General features: G+C 46.3%; 1 protein-coding gene across 1 annotated transcript in view; it reads right to left on the reverse strand.

The window, feature by feature from the left end:
* Positions 1-669: 669 nt before the first annotated feature.
* LOC138286663 (indian hedgehog protein-like) overlaps positions 670-18,019 on the reverse strand; it is a 116,650-nt gene continuing 99,300 nt past the window's right edge. Inside the window, exon 2 of the mRNA XM_069227130.1 lies at positions 670-3,978. Within this exon, the coding sequence (XP_069083231.1) occupies positions 3,308-3,978 (671 nt within the window). The 3' untranslated portion in view covers positions 670-3,307. The remainder of the gene's footprint in view (positions 3,979-18,019) is intronic.

Here is an 18,019-nt window from a genome sequence, read left to right on the forward strand (position 1 = left end):
ATGCTTTTCCAACTAGTTGCCTTGAAAAAACGTTGGGTGTCCCAAAGCACTTATTTTTCCGTCTGTTAATTTAATGATGTATGTACAATATTGAATCTTACCTAATCAAATGAATACATGTGATGGTACTCAAAGTATAATGGCAAATAGGATTCATGTATCTGTTACATGTTGATGATGAAACAAACATTGATTCAGCGATGGTGATCAAAGAATAATGATAAATGTGATTGAAATATGTATTAAACATTGATGATTACGCAAGCATTGGTTTGCTATTAATGAGATTGATACAGTGTAACTAATAAAATTTATTTTGAGAATTTGTAATTGCAAACTATCACTTAGACATGGTCTCTATACCCCTTTTTGTTTTAATATATTGAGATACTTAAAACCCACTTCTGTTCTTCTGTTGATAGATCAGTTTGTTCTTTTGTAATGCTTAGACTGTGAAAGAAGTGGGTTAAAGCAACTGATGTTAGATGAATTCGTATATATAATACTGTTCTGCATACTGATCTCCTCCCAATATGGAAGCTATTGGCAGGATTCAGATACCTTATGGCTTAATGTTCCCTCCCCTTTTTCACTGTGGTTACAAGTAGAGGTTGGTTTCTGTCCAATTTTAACACACTGTTTAATCTGATGTAATGTTGACAGTGGTGTCACCAATATCTGAGCCCAGCCAGCCTCTAAGATTGGGAATGTCAAGAGCCTCTAAAGAAGGGAGTGCTTGTGCTAGGATATATAGACTCTCCCTAGGGTGCTTGTGATTTCCAAAAGATGGTTCTGGGATCTATTGACACTATTTCTAGACTATTCCTGTGTCCCTGTCTGGAAGCATGAGAGGAAGAGATTAGTGATGGATCTTTGGCATTCAGTTCGAAAGTTGGCTGGGGCCGCTGCCCCAGAGACAGACGAGGCAGTAATAAGTAAACTGAGTCACATATTCAGATCATTGAGTATCGATCAAGGAGGTGACTGCGTTAAATAATTTGATTTGGCAAGCGGGGAAATCTCTCCACATTTAATGTTCCAGGGTTCTCTCACATTGTGAAGTGGTACACACGGCCACAAAGCCTTCTCAGATCCATTTTATTTTTTCTGGTTCTAATAAGGAAATTGCATGAAATATGTTTAGTAAACTTCCTAAAACTAGGTAAAATCATCTGCTATACACCACCAACACAATGCCATCAATAGGAAAAATGTAAAACCCCTTTATCCAAAAGAGAAACATGTACATGTATAGTTTGTGAGTGCCCTATGTCCTTGCATGAAACAATATGTTTATTTCAGAATATTTATTTCATAATGCAATAGAATGAACAATAAAACTAAATTAAAATGCTAATACTGCTATATTGAATTAAAAAAATCACAAAATTGATATTCATTACCAATAAGGAAATCTTTGAAGGCCATAATAGAAAGAAATGTATTTTATGTTTAGGAAAACACAACATGAAAAGGAACCAAAATAGTAATTACAGCTTGAACAAAACTAACATTTAGATTAAACATAAGTCCTGCAAGGAAACAAGAAAGAAGAGTTTCAGAAACGGAACCAGAAGGGAAGTAAAACAAAATATCTAACATAAAGTTTCCAACTGCTCATCTACCCAAGAAATGGTATACATGCAGGCAGAAAACATATCACACATCAAGGGAAGGCAAAATGTTCACAAAAATAGTAGTAATAATATGTAAACACACAGTTATAGTTAGGAAAAACGGTGTTAATACACAGTAAGCTACTGAAAGGGGTGCTGAAAGAGGCTGTGTCCTTTGTATCAGACACTTTTGTTTGTATGAAATCGTGGATGTTCATGCTGCAAGATCTGCTATTAAGTGGGAAATGAAATGTAACAGTGGACTCCTGGCTTTAATACAATCTATATTTTCTCAATGGAATCTAGAAAAACTTCTATCTTCTTTAATAACAACAATCAAGTATACCTCCTCCACCACAACATCTAGTATACGCTTTATGTGACAACAGGCCATGACAGTTCATGAGTATCGACAGGAAATTTGTTATGATCCGACCTTTCACAATGGCATTCACGCTGCCTCACTATTGCTAACGTGATTTTCCCTGACACGCGATTTGGGGATTATACAAGACGCAGCTACCATAAAGGCAAAAATTTGATGTCCGCTGTATAAGATTTTAATTAAGAAATCCCTAAATAAATGCAAATTTAATTTGGGTGGATCATGCATACAACACAAGTATTGAGCAATTTCAGACTATTGTCGAGTTTACAATTCCAGAGACAAGTGTAAAATCTGGTTTTCAGTCTTGTTCTCGGTGCATATTATTTTTGTGTGGTTTTCAGTGTAAATGTCATTACAACATTGTCTGTCTCAGTTGCAAAATTGCTTAAAAACACACAATTGCCTTGCACCTCTGCAATATAGGTGATGGGGCTCATGGTTTTACATAACTGTACATTGTTTTAAAATGTTGTAAGAGAAGTAATTCTGTTCACATATGCAGGTGGGCAACATGATGAACAGTGTCTGAGTTGAGTGATTTCTACTAATGGCCTAAGGGTCAGTGTTAATTCTAGCATTTGAAAGGCAGGCAAATGTGAAAGCCATTGGTCTTTTAAAAAAATAGTGACACAGCTTATTGACTTTGACAATGCTTATTGCTGTGGTTGCCAGTGCACTTGTCCTTTTTGCATTGGTCATTGATGCAAATATCACTGCAAAAGTGTCTATTTTGAGTGCACAATTGCTTACAAAGCACAATATTGCATGACACAGCAGCAAACTTTGTAGTGTGGTTCTAGTTGTACAGTATCCATCAAGTACATAGTTCATTGTATGGCCATCTTATGGTGCACCTAAGCGTAAATATTTGCTCCCACACTAACCGCTTAGTATTTATTGCAGGAAAGCATTGCTGATATCAAGATCCTAACTAAAGCGGTAAGGACCCACTCTATACAGAGTGAGAATTGATGACGGTTGTCTCTTCGATGTGATTAATAATCCATGTAAAAGACTGGAATACAAAGTTGATTGAATCAAGGTCCGGTCTAACGTCATATAGCTCAAGAGTGAATTTCTTACCACCTATAGGTAGATAACATTGACTAGGATAAGGGGAACCCCTTGTGAGTTTCTAATATAACCTTGCTGAGATTGTAATGTTATATGCCTGGCTAATGGTGGACTGCTTCTGTTTGATTAAATAATTGTTGCTTTTATCGAGTTTTGTCGAAAATAAAATTGATGGGTTAACTAGAGTTTGTGCCCTCTTGCAGGCTTGCCCCTTTTCAGCTTTTCCTTTTTAAGCCCTGTTGAGCTTAGCTTTGATTTGAGGATGTGCACTTGAGTGGAACGCTTTCTTCGACAGAATGCCTTTGCCGAGGAAGTAGAGAAGCCTAGAGTACCAGTGCATGCCCTCTGCCTGCACCCCCAGCCCGCCTACCCTGTGGTAAAATCGCAGTGGCCAGAAGACCAGCTGCGCTAGATGATGACTTTGGACCACAGCAAAGCAGGACACCACTACATCATCCACTATCAGTGTGCCATGACTAGTGAGGGGGGCATAGGAAGCTGAGTCAGTTTGGGTGGAGACAGAAACCACCCTAGCAGGCTGTGGCTGAAGTGCTCCCGCTGTGAGGATGTACTGTCCAGGCCGCACAAGGCTGGCAAACAGAGGGTAGAAGTCCTTAGGTGGCACGTTCAACTCATCCGCCACAAAGAGCAAGTGGGATGCAGTGAGGGCAAGTCGGCGGGGTGGACTCTGTGTCTCGAGCACGTGGAACTCTCTCACAGCTGCAAAGTCTCTGTCCAGGTAGATTAAGAAATCACCATAAGTGAAGTGTCCCTCCTCATCCATGCACAGCACCCGGTGACCACTGGTCAGCTCCGACACAGGGATCTTCTTGCCGTTGCTTAGTGTTACCAGGGCCATCGCAGGGAAGCATCCGTCGTACAATTCCGCAGGGCCAGGGTCTATAAAGAGAGATGGTAAAGAATCAATCAAGAGCAAGAATGTTTGGATTCATGATCAGAAGGACCGGTATTCTGAAGATCAACAGTGCTATTAGTTTAAAATCAGCTGATTTGGATTGATGCCTTTGAGACTTCTGTGATACGCACATTTGTCAATTATCCAAATGAAAATCGATCGTGAGTAGTGAGGGGACAGAAGGTTGGTGTTCAGACAGCGAGGAAGCTCAGGGAGCATAGTTGCATGGCAGGTGAGGACAGAGAAGTGGGCCCACACCAAGTGAGGAACAATGGTCAGAAAGTTGAGGGAAGCACATAAACCTTAGCAGCTGGGTTAGAGTCTCACTCATTGCATGTCACTTACACTTTGTCTATCACTGAGTGTGAGTCTTATGTCAGAAAGCACAGTCTCATTCACTGGATGTGAGACACACTTTGTCAATCACTGAGAGTGAGTGTTACGTCAGAAAGCACAGTCTCAATGACTGGATGTGAGCTGCACTTTGTCAATCACTGAGAGTGAGTCTTAGGTCTTGCAGCACAGTATCAATCAGTGGATGTGAGACACACTGTCAGTGAGTGTTACGTCAGAAAGCACAGTCTCAATGACTGGGTGTGAGACACACTTTGTCAATCACTGAGAGTGAGTGTTACGTCAGAAAGCACAGTCTCAATCACTAGATGTGAGACACACTGTCAATCACTGAGAGTGAGTGTTACGTCAGAAAGCACAGTCTCAATGACTGGATGTGAGACACACTGTCAATCACTGAGAGTGAGTCTTAGGTCTTGAAGCACAGTATCAATCACTGGATGTGAGACACACTTTGTCAATCACTGAATGTAAGTCTTACATCTTGAAGCACGTTGGTCTCAGTGACTGGATATGAGACACCGTTTGTCAATCATTGAGAGTGTCTTATTTCTCCAAGCACAGTCTCAATGACTGGATGTGAGACACACTTTGTCAATCACTGACAGTGAGTGTTACGTCAGAAAGCACAGTCTCAATGACTGGATGTGAGACACACTGTCAATCACTGAGAGTGAGTCTTAGGTCTTGAAGCACAGTATCAATCACTGGATGTGAGACACACTTTGTCAATCATTGAATGTGAGTCTGTCTGTCTTGAAGCACAGTCTCATTCACTGGGTGTGAGAAACACTTTGTCAGTCACTAAGTGTGAGTCTTATGTCTTGGAGCACACTCTCACTTGGAGTGAGTCTCTCTTCTTCAAGTACACCCTCACTCATTTGGTGCATGTCTAATAGACTGGTCTGCAGTGTCTCATCAGGTGCTAGTCTCCTGCCTTGGTGCAAAGTTTCACCCATTGGTTGCGATTTTCACTTCATGGAGCACAATGTCAGTGGCTGAATGTGAGTCTTATGCACTGGAGCACAGTCTCACTCATTGGGTGAGAGTCATATGTCGTATTATCAATAATTTAGTATAGGTCTCACATCTTAGTGTGTGTAGCGTCACTGGTTGCTGCGGTCAGCACGCAAGCGCACTGCGATACAAGCGCTGAAATAGATACACACTGAGGCACAGTGAGTGTGTCATGTGTGTTCAGAATGCCGGTCCCTCCTCAGTGCTCCCCACTGTACTTTTTTCCCACACCTTTATTGATTATCCCATGTGATTCTGGAGTGTCCCGTTGGGCCTGTGGAACATGGGGGAGTCTTTCTGGAATACCCTCGTGGGCAAGTCCAGAATGGTAGTGTTGGGAGCTCCAGTTACGTCACTAGGCTGCGACACTACACTGTGCAGTCTTACATATTTGGTGTGAATTTTCCACCGTGGAGTGCAGTCTCACTCAGTGTGTAAGCCACACACCTTGGAAAACAATCTTATACTAGAAAACACTTTTTGCTCATCCTAAAAGGACGTTTGTTGGTGACTGTTTCTAAGAGAAAAGGGGGTTGGGAGAGTGAGAAACAGAGACTATCCTGGCTCTTCCCCTGGGGTTGAGGGTTGCCAGAGAGAGAGGGGCTAATAAGACTGTTCCCTTGGGGAAGGGGGTTGGAAGAGAGAGAAACAGAGACTATTCTGGCTGTTCCCCTGGGGTTGGTGGTTGGCAGAGAGAGACAGGGGCTATTAAGACTGTTCCCCTGGGTAAAGGGTTTGGGAGAAAGAGGCTATTCTGGTTCAGACTTCATGTGCAACACCCTTTGCGACAGTTTTCCCACCCAAAGGCCGACTTACGGGGGTTGCCAGGGTACACATGACCGTTACAAACTGGGGCACTCGCTATTCTACTCACTCGGTTCTGCAGTGGGTTCAGTGAGTTCAAGTCATCTAGCCATCACCCTCATACTGCTGGACAAACTGAATCTAGCCTTGGATGTTACACCTCAAACCACCATGACAGTGGTCTATGTGGATCCTACTAGCTGAGCTAGCATTTAACAATTCTATGTCAGGACCGGATTATGCTTCTCCTTCTTTGCTGTTTATTAAGCATCAAACCACAGCCAATGAAAATTAACTTTTTTATAGAAATTACATTTCCCATAAAAACAATGTGACACCATGTCGTTTACACCTACCACCACACAAATCCATGTATAAAGCTTATCGGCGTCATCACATGTCCCCTTTCTTTGCTGCGTTTTGCAACATGATAAGTACTCAGTGTTATGGTCCGACCCCTCCCAGGCCTTTAACCCCATGACATGAAGACAGCCATTCGCAAGCCCCTCTCTGGCCCCACTCGTCAGCAATGGCCAGACTGTTCCACTACCTGCCTACTTACCATGACTATTCTGCAGCTCACCCATCTACTAGCGCCCCCTGTGGCCCTAGTGCCTCCCAGGACGATGTCTCAAATGACTCCAATTCCCCTCCCTCAGACTCTGACGATGACTCCATTTACCACCCTAAACGTTGTTGCACTGCCAACTACGACCAAGACACTGCTGTGCCCCAAGGCAATTCTTCTGACGCACCCTCCACCTTGACTTTTGATCCCAATAGTATTGTCCATCCCCGTTCTTCTGATTAAGCCTCTCTTCTCTCAGTTTCTAACTAAGCCCACGACCGGCTCAGGAAAAGTTTTGATAAGGACGTCCAGAGCTGCCTCATCTCTGACTGTCCCTGAGCGGACATCCCAGACAAGGCTCCTTGCACCCCAGAATTGGACCCTAGCCTTGCCACCATCCTTAAAAAGTTGTGCAAAGACCCTAAACACGGAATTGACTGATCCTGGTAATCCTGCCAGGATAAACTCCTTAATTTGACAGGCCCACTATGTATAATCTTAGACATGGCAGGAGCGCCAAAGAAAGTGCAATGTGTTTTGCCTACTAGGCAAGGCCAATTGCTCAATATCCTTGGAGAGACAGTGCTCAATATTGCTGCGCATTGACCCTAAAGTCATGGAGCTCACCTCTGCAGAACCAGGCCCCTTAGCCTGGATTACTCCTGGAGATACATTTCTGAAGAACCTGTGGAAATTTGTGCATCCATTTACAGCCCTAGACAAAGCCAAAGCCTCTCTCAATAAGGTCTTCAACCAGCGTGTTTTTGTCAGGACCGGCTGGTACCAAGGGTGGCCGTCCAGCCCCCAGTCTACCACAACTGTTGCAGCCGAGGATACTCCTCTCAAAATAGGGATACCTTCTATCCCGCCAGATGCACAAGAGTGGCCGCAATTGCTACAGCAGGGGATCCTTCTGCTCCCAGAACACCTACACTTCGGGACCTAACACCCAAAGTAAGTCTGATTCAACCTTCCTCAGTCATACTGGGGGCAGAGCTCAATTCTTTCTCAGCAACCGGTCCTCCCTGACCTCCTACCCATGGGTGTTGGACACAATTTTAGGGTTCAAACTGGAGTTCTTTAGGGTCCCTCAACAAACGTCTCTTCCAACTCCAATCCATTTTTCCCCAGCTTGACCGGTCCTTCATTCAGCAAGAAATAGACCAACTCCTGGCCAAGCATGCAATAATCCCTTGTCACCCGGACCCTTTATGTTTCTGCAGCAAACATCTTTGTGGTGACCAAGAGAGGGGGTGGTTTCTGCATAGTGATCAATCTGAAGGATTTCAACAGCTGGATCCTTTACCGCCATTTCAAAATGGAGGAGATTCATCTCCTCATGGACATTCTTCGAGAAGGCGACTGGATGGTCCACCTGGAATTAAAGGGTGCCTATCTTTCGATTCAAATATTCCCCCCTCATCGCAAGTTCCTTCAGTTTGTCTGGAACGGTCAGTGGTTCCATTTCAGAGTTCTTCCCTTCTGTCTCTCCTCAGCCCCCTGATGTTTTACCAGGATCATGCGCCCGGTGGTATAGAACCTTCATCCCAGAGGGATACGTGTGATTGTTTACCTAGACAACACCCTTCTCATGGCCCAAAATGTACAAATTATTCTTCTACATCTGGAGTGGACCATCCAACTCCTGCAGGATCTAGGCTTTCTGATCAATGTGAAGAAATCAGCTCTCTCTCCTACCCGTCGTCTACAATGGTGGTTGGATCACATGTTAGTTTGGAACTGCAGAGCCAAAATCGTCTCCCGTCAGGATGTAGACTTGGAGTCTGACGCCAGCCGGTGGGGTTGGCGTGCCAGATGCGGAGAGCTTTCTACTGGAAGATGTTGATCCTGAGAAGAACCCTTCCTACACATCAATTGTTTAGAACTCTTGGCTGGGTCCTTCGAAATACAGGCCCTAGCCCCGCACTCCAGTTGCGTACTGCTACGAATGGACAACATTTTAGCAGTTTGTTACATACACAAATTAGGGGGTACAAAATCCTGGGTTCTAGTGGAGATTGCAAAGACGTTTTGGTGTTATTGTCTCCAGAATCGCATTTCTGTGACAGCTCCTGGACTTTCTGCATTACAGAGGAAAAACAAGGTAAGGTGTTAACTACACCCCTTTCAACAGCCAGGGTTGCTGACTATAGAGCTGGGGATCTTGGTGTGACATCCTGTGATTCTGGGCAGATCACGTAATCTCCCTGTGCCTCAAAAACTGACAATGTGTCCTTGAGTAATGTAACTGGCCTTCAGGTCGAATTTGTGCTTTATAAAACTGGAAAAAAACCTCCCTCTGAAATACAATCACGTAGTCCATTTTAGCCCCTCTGTTCATCTCTTCATTAACCTGTATGATGCCATAAAGCCTCTACCATCATCTAATTCCTTTCAGTTTATCTCAAGGAAACAGAAGTAAATGCATGGAATTACTTCCTTGAAAGCACAAGGCTAACCATAATAGCCTTTAGCCAGGGCCACTGGAATTATGCAATTGTGCGCCAATTTTCGTGTAAAATAGATATGCCACATAATCCATCATCTGCTGCATAATCTGCAGATTTTAACAACAACAATGTGTTTCAAGCTCAAACAGTTCAAAAGTTACTAAAAATGTAGCAGCACGTGTTGGCACACCGTGAAAGACCCTTTGCAGACCTTGACTTGTCACCTTTTTGTTGCTGAGTGTGATATTTGGGTATTAACCTTGTACTCAGAAGGTGCAACCAATGCCCAGACTTTGTTACCAAATTTAAAAAGGATGAAATAATATTACTACAAAATGTGCTGCATTATGCTGCATGATTTGCTTTTTCTAATTTACTCAGTCCTGCCACATAATTTGGCCCTCTCCTGCCGCATAGATCCAGTGGCCCTGTGTAAGGAAATGCCTCCTTGGCATGGTTACCCCCTGACTTTTTGCCTTTGCTGATGCCAAGTTATGATTTGAAAGTGTGCTGAGGCCTGCCAACCAGGCCCCAGCACCAGTGTTCTTTCCCTAAAACTGTACTTTTGTCTCCACAATTGGCACAACCCTGGCATCCAGGTAAGTCCCTTGTAACTGGTACCTCTGGTACCAAGGGCCCTGATGCCAGGGAAGGTCTCTAAGGGCTGCAGCATATCTTATGCCACCCTGGGGACCCCTCACTCAGCACATGCACACTGCTTGCCAGCTTGTGTGTGCTGGTGGGGAGAAAATGACTAAGTCGACATGGCACTCCCCTCAGAGTGCCATGCCAACCTCACACTGCCTATGGCATAGATAAGTCACCCCTCTGGCAGGCCTTACAGCCCTAAGGCAGGGTGCACTATATCACAGGTGAGGGCATAGGTGCATGAGCACCATGCCCCTACAGTGTCTAAGCTAAACCTTAGACATTGTAAGTGCAGGGTAGCCATAAGAGTATATGGTCTGGGAGTCTGTCATACACAAACTCCCCAGCACCATAATGGATACACTGAAAACTGGGAAGTTTGGTATCAAACTTCTCAGCACAATAAATGCACACTGATGCCAGTGTACATTTTATTGTGAAATACACCCAGAGGGCATCTTAGAGATGCCCCGTGAAAACATACCTGACTACCAGTGTGGGCTGATTAGTTTTTGCCAGCCTGCCACACACCAGACATGTTGCCGGCCACATGGGGAGAGTGCCTTTGTCACTCTGTGGCCAGGAACAAAGCCTGTACTGGGTGGAGGTGCTTCTCACCTCCCCCTGCAAGAACTGTAAAACCTAGCGGTGAGCCTCCAAGGCTCACCCCCTTTGTTACATCGCCACAGGGCATTCCAGCAAGTGGAGATGCCTGCCCCTCCGGCCACTGCCACCACTTTTGGCAGCAAGGCTGGAGGAGATAATGAGAAAAACAAGGAGGGGTCACTGGCCAGTCAGGACAACCCCTAAGGTGTCCTGAGCTGAGGTGACTCTGACTTTTAGAAATCCTCCATCTTGCAGATGGAGGATTCCCCCAATAGGATTAGGGATGTGACCCCCTCCCCACCGGGAGGAGGCACATAGAGGGTGTAGCCACCTCCAGGGCTAGTAGCCATTGGCTACTATCATCCCAGACCTAAACACACCCCTAAATCGAGTATTTAGGTGCCCCCAGAACCAAAGAAGATAGATTCCTGCAACCTGAAGACGAAGAAGGACTGTGTAAGGAAATGCCTCCTTGGCATGGTTGCCCCCTGACTTTTTGCCTTTGCTGATGCTATGTTTACAATTGAAAGTGTGCTGAGGCCTGCTAACCAGGCCCCAGCACCAGTGTTCTTTCCCTAACCTGTACTTTTGTATCCACAATTGGCAGACCCTGGCATCCAGATAAGTCCCTTGTAACTGGTACTTCTAGTACCAAGGGCCCTGATGCCAAGGAAGGTCTCTAAGGGCTGCAGCATGTCTTATGCCACCCTGGAGACCTCTCACTCAGCACAGACACACTGCTTGCCAGCTTGTGTGTGCTAGTGAGGACAAAACGAGTAAGTCGACATGGCACTCCCCTCAGGGTGCCATGCCAGCCTCTCACTGCCTATGCAGTATAGGTAAGACACCCCTCTAGCAGGCCTTACAGCCCTAAGGCAGGGTGCACTATACCATAGGTGAGGGTACCAGTGCATGAGCATGGTACCCCTACAGTGTCTAAACAAAACCTTAGACATTGTAAGTGCAGGGTAGCCATAAGAGTATATGGTCTGGGAGTTTGTCAAACACGAACTCCACAGCACCATAATGGCTACACTGAAAACTGGGAAGTTTGGTATCAAACTTCTCAGCACAATAAATGCACACTGATGCCAGTGTACATTTTATTATAAAATGCACCCCAGAGGGCACCTTAGAGGTGCCCCCTGAAACTTAACCGACTATCTGTGTAGGCTGACTAGTTTTAGCAGCCTGCCACAAACCGAGACATGTTGCTGGCCCCATGGGGAGAGTGCCTTTGTCACTCTGAGGCCAGTAACAAAGCCTGCACTGGGTGGAGATGCTAACACCTCCCCCGGGCAGGAATTGTCACACCTGGCGGTGAGCCTCAAAGGCTCACCTCCTTTGTGCCAACCCAGCAGGACACTCCAGCTAGTGGAGTTGCCCGCCCCCTCCGGCCAGGCCCCACTTTTTGGCGGCAAGGCCGGAGAAAATAATGAGAAAAACAAGGAGTCGTCACTGGCCAGTCAGGACAGCCCCTAAGGTGTCCTGAGCTGAAGTGACTCTAACTTTTAGAAATCCTCCATCTTGCAGATGGAGGATTCCCCCAATAGGGTTAGGATTGTGACCCCCTCCCCTTGGGAGGAGGCACAAAGAGGGTGTACCCACCCTCAGGGCTAGTAGCCATTGGCTACTAACCCCCCAGACCTAAACACGCCCTTAAATTTAGTATTCAAGGGCTACCCTGAACCCTAGAAAATCAGATTCCTGCAACTACAAGAAGAAGGACTGCCTAGCTGAAAACCCCTGCAGCGGAAGACCAGAAGACGACAACTGCCTTGGCTTCAGAAACTCACCGGCCTGTCTCCTGCCTTCCAAAGATCCTGCTCCAGCGACGCCTTCCAAAGGGACCAGCGACCTCGACATCCTCTGAGGACTGCCCCTGCTTCGAAAAGACAAGAAACTCCCGAGGACAGCGGACCTGCTCCAAGAAAGGCTGCAACTTTGTTTCCAGCAGCTTTGAAAGAACCCTGCAAGCTCCCAGCAAGAAGCGTGAGACTTGCAACACTGCACCCGGCGACCCCGACTCGGCTGGTGGAGATCCGACACCTCAGGAGGGACCCCAGGACTACTCTGATACTGTGAGTACCAAAACCTGTCCCCCCTGAGCCCCCACAGCGCCGCCTGCAGAGGGAATCCCGAGGCTTCCCCTGACCGCGACTCTTTGAACCTAAAGTCCCGACGCCTGGGAGAGACCCTGCACCCGCAGCCCCCAGGACCTGAAGGACCGGACTTTCACTGGAGAAGTGACCCCCAGGAGTCCCTCTCCCTTGCCCAAGTGGAGGTTTCCCCGAGGAATCCCCCCCTTGCCTGCCTGCAGCGCTGAAGAGATCCCGAGATCTCTCATAGACTAACATTGCGAACCCAACGCCTGTTTCTACACTGCACCCGCCCGCCCCCGCGCCGCTGAGGGTGAAATTTCTGTGTGGGCTTGTGTCCCCCCCGGTGCCCTACAAAACCCCCCTGGTCTGCCCTCCGAAGACGCGGGTACTTACCTGCAAGCAGACCGGAACCGGGGCACCCCCTTCTCTCCATTCTAGCCTATGTGTTTTGGGCACCACTTTGAACTCTGCACCTGACCGGCCCTGAGCTGCTGGTGTGGTGACTTTGGGGTTGCTCTGAACCCCCAACGGTGGGCTACCTTGGACCAAGAACTGAACCCTGTAAGTGTCTTACTTACCTGGTAAAACTAACCAAAACTTACCTCCCCTAGGAACGGTGAAAATTGCACTAAGTGTCCACTTTTAAAACAGCTATTTGTCAATAACTTGAAAAGTATACATGCAATTTTTATGATTTGAAGTTCCTAAAGTACTTACCTGCAATACCTTTCAAATGAGATATTACATGTAGAATTTGAACCTGTGGTTCTTAAAATAAACTAAGAAAATATATTTTTCTATAACAAAACCTATTGGCTGGATTTGTCTCTGAGTGTGTGTACCTCATTTATTGTCTATGTGTATGTACAACAAATGCTTAACACTACTCCTTGGATAAGCCTACTGCTCGACCACACTACCACAAAATAGAGCATTAGTATTATCTCTTTTTACCACTATTTTACCTCTAAGGGGAACCCTTGGACTCTGTGCATGCTATTCCTTACTTTGAAATAGCACATACAGAGCCAACTTCCTACATTGGTGGATCAGCGGTGGGGTACAAGACTTTGCATTTGCTGGACTACTCAGCCAATACCTGATCACACGACAAATTCCAAAATTGTCATTAGAAATTCATTTTTGCAATTTGAAATTTATCTAAATTCTTAAAAGTCCTGCTAGGGCCTTGTGTGTTAAGTCCCTGTTTAGCATTGTCTTTTTAGAGTTTAAAAGTTTGTTAAAAGTTTGAATTAGATTCTAGAAACAGTTTTAGATTCTTAAAAAAGTATTCCAACTCTTAGCAGAATAATGTCTGATACAGAGATGCAGGTGGTGGAACTCGACACCACACCTTACCTCCATCTTAAGATGAGGGAGCTAAGGTCTCTCTGTAATATCAAAAAAATAACCATTGGCTCCAGACCTACCAAAATTCAGCTCCAGGAGCTGTTGGCAGAGTTTGAAAAAGCCAACCCCTCTGATGATGACATCACAGAGGAAGAAATTAGTGACTTGGAGGCCAATGTCCCTCCTCCAGTCCTAAATAGGGAGAACAGGACCCCTCAAGTCCTGTCTCCAACTGTGTTAGTCAGAAATAGTGAGTCCCTCACAGGAGGGTCCCACATTTCTGAAATCACTGAGGATGCTCTCAGTGAAGATGACCTCCTGTTAGCCAGGATGGCCAAAAGATTGGCTTTAGAGAGACAGCTCCTAGCCATAGAAAGGGAAAGACAAGAGATGGGCCTAGGACCCATCAATGGTGGCAGCAATATAAATAGGGTCAGAGATTCTCCTGACATGTTAAAAATCCCCAAAGGGATTGTGACAAAATATGAAGATGGTGATGACATCACCAAATGGTTCACAGCTTTTGAGAGGGCTTGTGTAACCAGAAAAGTGAACAGATCTCACTGGGGTGCTCTCCTTTGGGAAATGTTCACTGGAAAGTGTAGGGATAGACTCCTCACACTCTCTGGAAAAGATGCAGAATCTTATGACCTCATGAAGGGTACCCTGATTGAGGGCTTTGGATTCTCCACTGAGGAGTACAGGATTAGGTTCAGGGGGGCTCAAAAATCCTCGAGCCAGACCTGGGTTGACTTTGTTGACTACTCAGTGAAAACACTAGATGGTTGGATTCAAGGCAGTGGTGTAAGTAATTATGATGGGCTGTACAATTTATTTGTGAAAGAACACCTGTTAAGTAATTGTTTCAATGATAAACTGCATCAGCATCTGGTAGACCTAGGACCAATTTCTCCCCAAGAATTGGGAAAGAAGGCGGACCATTGGGTCAAGACAAGGGTGTCCAAGACTTCAACAGGGGGTGACCAAAAGAAAGGGGTCACAAAGACTCCCCAGGGGAAGGGTGATGAGACAACCAAAACTAAAAATAGTAAAGAGTCTTCTACAGGCCCCCAAAAACCTGCACAGGAGGGTGGGCCCAGAGCCTCTTCACAAAACAATGGGTACAAGGGTAAAAACTTTGATCCCAAAAAGGCCTGGTGTCATAGCTGTAAACAGCATGGACACCAAACTGGAGACAAGGCCTGTCCCAAGAAAGGTTCCACTCCAAACTCCCATCCAGGTAACACTGGTATGGCTAGTCTCCAAGTGGGATCAACAGTGTGCCCAGAGCAAATCAGGGTCCACACTGAAGCTACTCTAGTTTCTGAGGGTGGGGTGGATTTAGCCACACTAGCTGTCTGGCCGCCTAACATGCAAAAATACAGACAGCAACTCTTAATTAATGGGACTAGAATAGAGGGCCTGAGGGATACAGGTGCCAGTGTCACCATGGTGACAGAGAAACTGGTTTCCCCTGGCCAATACCTGACTGGAAAAACTTACACAGTCACCAACGCTGACAATCAGAGAAAAGTACATCCCATGGCAATGGTTACTTTAGAATGGGGAGGGGTCAATGGCCTGAAACAGGTGGTGGTCTCCTCAAATATCCCAGTGGACTGTCTGCTTGGAAATGACCTGGAGTCCTCAGCATGGGCTGAGGTAGAACTAAAAACCCATGCAGCAATGCTGGGTATCCCTGAACTGGTGTGTGTGAAAACAAGAGCACAATGCAAGGCACAGGGTGAACAAGTAGAGCTGGAGTCTGGAAGAATGGCCCAGCCTACCAAGAGAACAGGAAAGTCAGTTGGGAAACCAACTGCAACACAGCAAAAGAAAGGGAACCTCTCTTCTCAGGAAGAAGTTCTGCCCTCTGAGGGAACTGAGCCTTTGGAGCTTGAACCTTACCAGGTTGAGCTCTTAGGCCCAGGGGGACCCTCAAGGGAGGAGCTGTGTAAGGGACAAGAAACCTGTCCCTCTCTTGAAGGCCTTAGGCAGCAAGCTGCTGAAGAGTCCAAAGGCAAGAAAAATGGAACGCATAGGGTCTATTGGGAAGATGGACTCCTGTACACTGAGGCCAGAGACCCCAAACCTGGTGCCACTAGGAGAGTGGTAGTGCCTCAGCTGTTCAGAGAGTTCATCCTAACATTGGCCCATGACATTCCCCTTGCTGGACATTTGGGACAAACCAGGACGTGGGAGAGGTTAGTCAACCACTTCTACTGGCCCAATATGTCCAACATGGTTAAGGAGTTTTGCCTCTCCTGCCCCACCTGTCAAGCCAGTGGTAAGACAGGTGGGCATCCAAAGGCCCCCCTCATTCCACTTCCAGTGGTGGGGGTTCCCTTTGAAAGAGTGGGTGTGGACATAGTTGGTCCACTAGAACCTCCCACAGCCTCAGGAAATATGTATATCCTGGTAGTAGTGGATCATGCTACCAGGTATCCTGAAGCTATTCCCCTTAGGTCGACTACTGCCCCTGCAGTAGCCAAGGCCCTCATTGGTATCTTTACCAGAGTGGGTTTCCCTAAGGAGGTGGTGTCTGACAGAGGTACCAACTTCATGTCAGCATACCTAAAGCACATGTGGAATGAGTGTGGAGTGACTTATAAATTCACTACACCATACCATCCACAAACTAATGGCTTGGTTGAGAGATTCAACAAGACATTAAAAGGCATGATCATGGGGCTCCCAGAAAAACTCAAAAGGAGATGGGATGTCCTCTTGCCATGTCTGCTTTTCGCTTACAGAGAGGTGCCACAGAAGGGAGTAGGATTCTCACCCTTTGAACTTCTGTTTGGTCATCCTGTAAGGGGACCACTTGCCCTTGTTAAAGAAGGCTGGGAGAGACCTCTCCATGAGCCTAAACAGGACATAGTGGACTATGTACTTGGCCTTCGCTCTAGAATGGCAGAGTACATGGAAAAGGCAACCAAAAACCTTGAGGCCAGCCAACAGCTCCAGAAGTTTTGGTATGACCAAAAGGCTGCACTGGTTGAGTTCCAACCAGGGCAGAAAGTCTGGGTTCTGGAGCCTGTGGCTCCCAGGGCACTCCAGGACAAATGGAGTGGCCCTTACCCAGTACTAGAAAGGAAGAGTCAGGTCACCTACCTGGTGGACCTGGGCACAAGCAGGAGCCCCAAGAGGGTGATCCATGTGAACCGCCTTAAGCTCTTCCATGACAGGGCTGATGTGAATCTGTTGATGGTAACAGATGAGGATCAGGAGGCAGAGAGTGAACCTCTCCCTGATCTTCTGTCATCAGACCCAAAAGATGGCACAGTAGATGGAGTGATCTACTCCGACACCCTCTCTGGCCAACAGCAAGCTGATTGTAGGAGAGTCCTACAACAGTTTCCTGAACTCTTCTCCTTAACCCCTGGTCAGACACACCTGTGTACCCATGATGTGGACACAGGAGACAGCATGCCTGTCAAGAACAAAATCTTTAGACAATCTGACCATGTTAAGGAAAGCATCAAGGTGGAAGTCCACAAGATGCTGGAATTGGGAGTAATTGAGCGCTCTGACAGCCCCTGGGCTAGCCCAGTGGTCTTAGTCCCCAAACCTCACACCAAAGATGGAAAGAAAGAGATGAGGTTTTGTGTGGACTACAGAGGGCTCAATTCTGTCACCAAGACAGATGCTCACCCAATTCCAAGAGCTGATGAGCTCATAGATAAATTAGGTGCTGCCAAATTCTTAAGTACCTTTGACTTGACAGCAGGGTACTGGCAAATAAAAATGGCACCTGGAGCAAAAGAGAAAACAGCATTCTCCACACCTGATGGGCATTATCAGTTTACTGTTATGCCCTTTGGTTTAAAGAATGCCCCTGCCACCTTCCAAAGGTTGGTGAATCAAGTCCTTGCTGGCTTGGAGTCCTTTAGCACAGCTTATCTTGATGATATTGCTGTCTTTAGCTCCACCTGGCAGGATCACCTGGTCCACCTGAAGAAGGTTTTGAAGGCTCTGCAATCTGCAGGCCTCTCTATCAAGGCATCCAAATGCCAGATAGGGCAGGGAACTGTGGTTTACTTGGGCCACCTTGTAGGTGGAGGCCAAGTTCAGCCACTCCAACCCAAGATCCAGACTATTCTGGACTGGGTAGCTCCAAAAACCC

This window comes from Pleurodeles waltl, chromosome 3_2 (assembly GCF_031143425.1).
Source record: "Pleurodeles waltl isolate 20211129_DDA chromosome 3_2, aPleWal1.hap1.20221129, whole genome shotgun sequence".
NCBI classification, from domain to species: Eukaryota; Metazoa; Chordata; class Amphibia; order Caudata; family Salamandridae; genus Pleurodeles; species Pleurodeles waltl.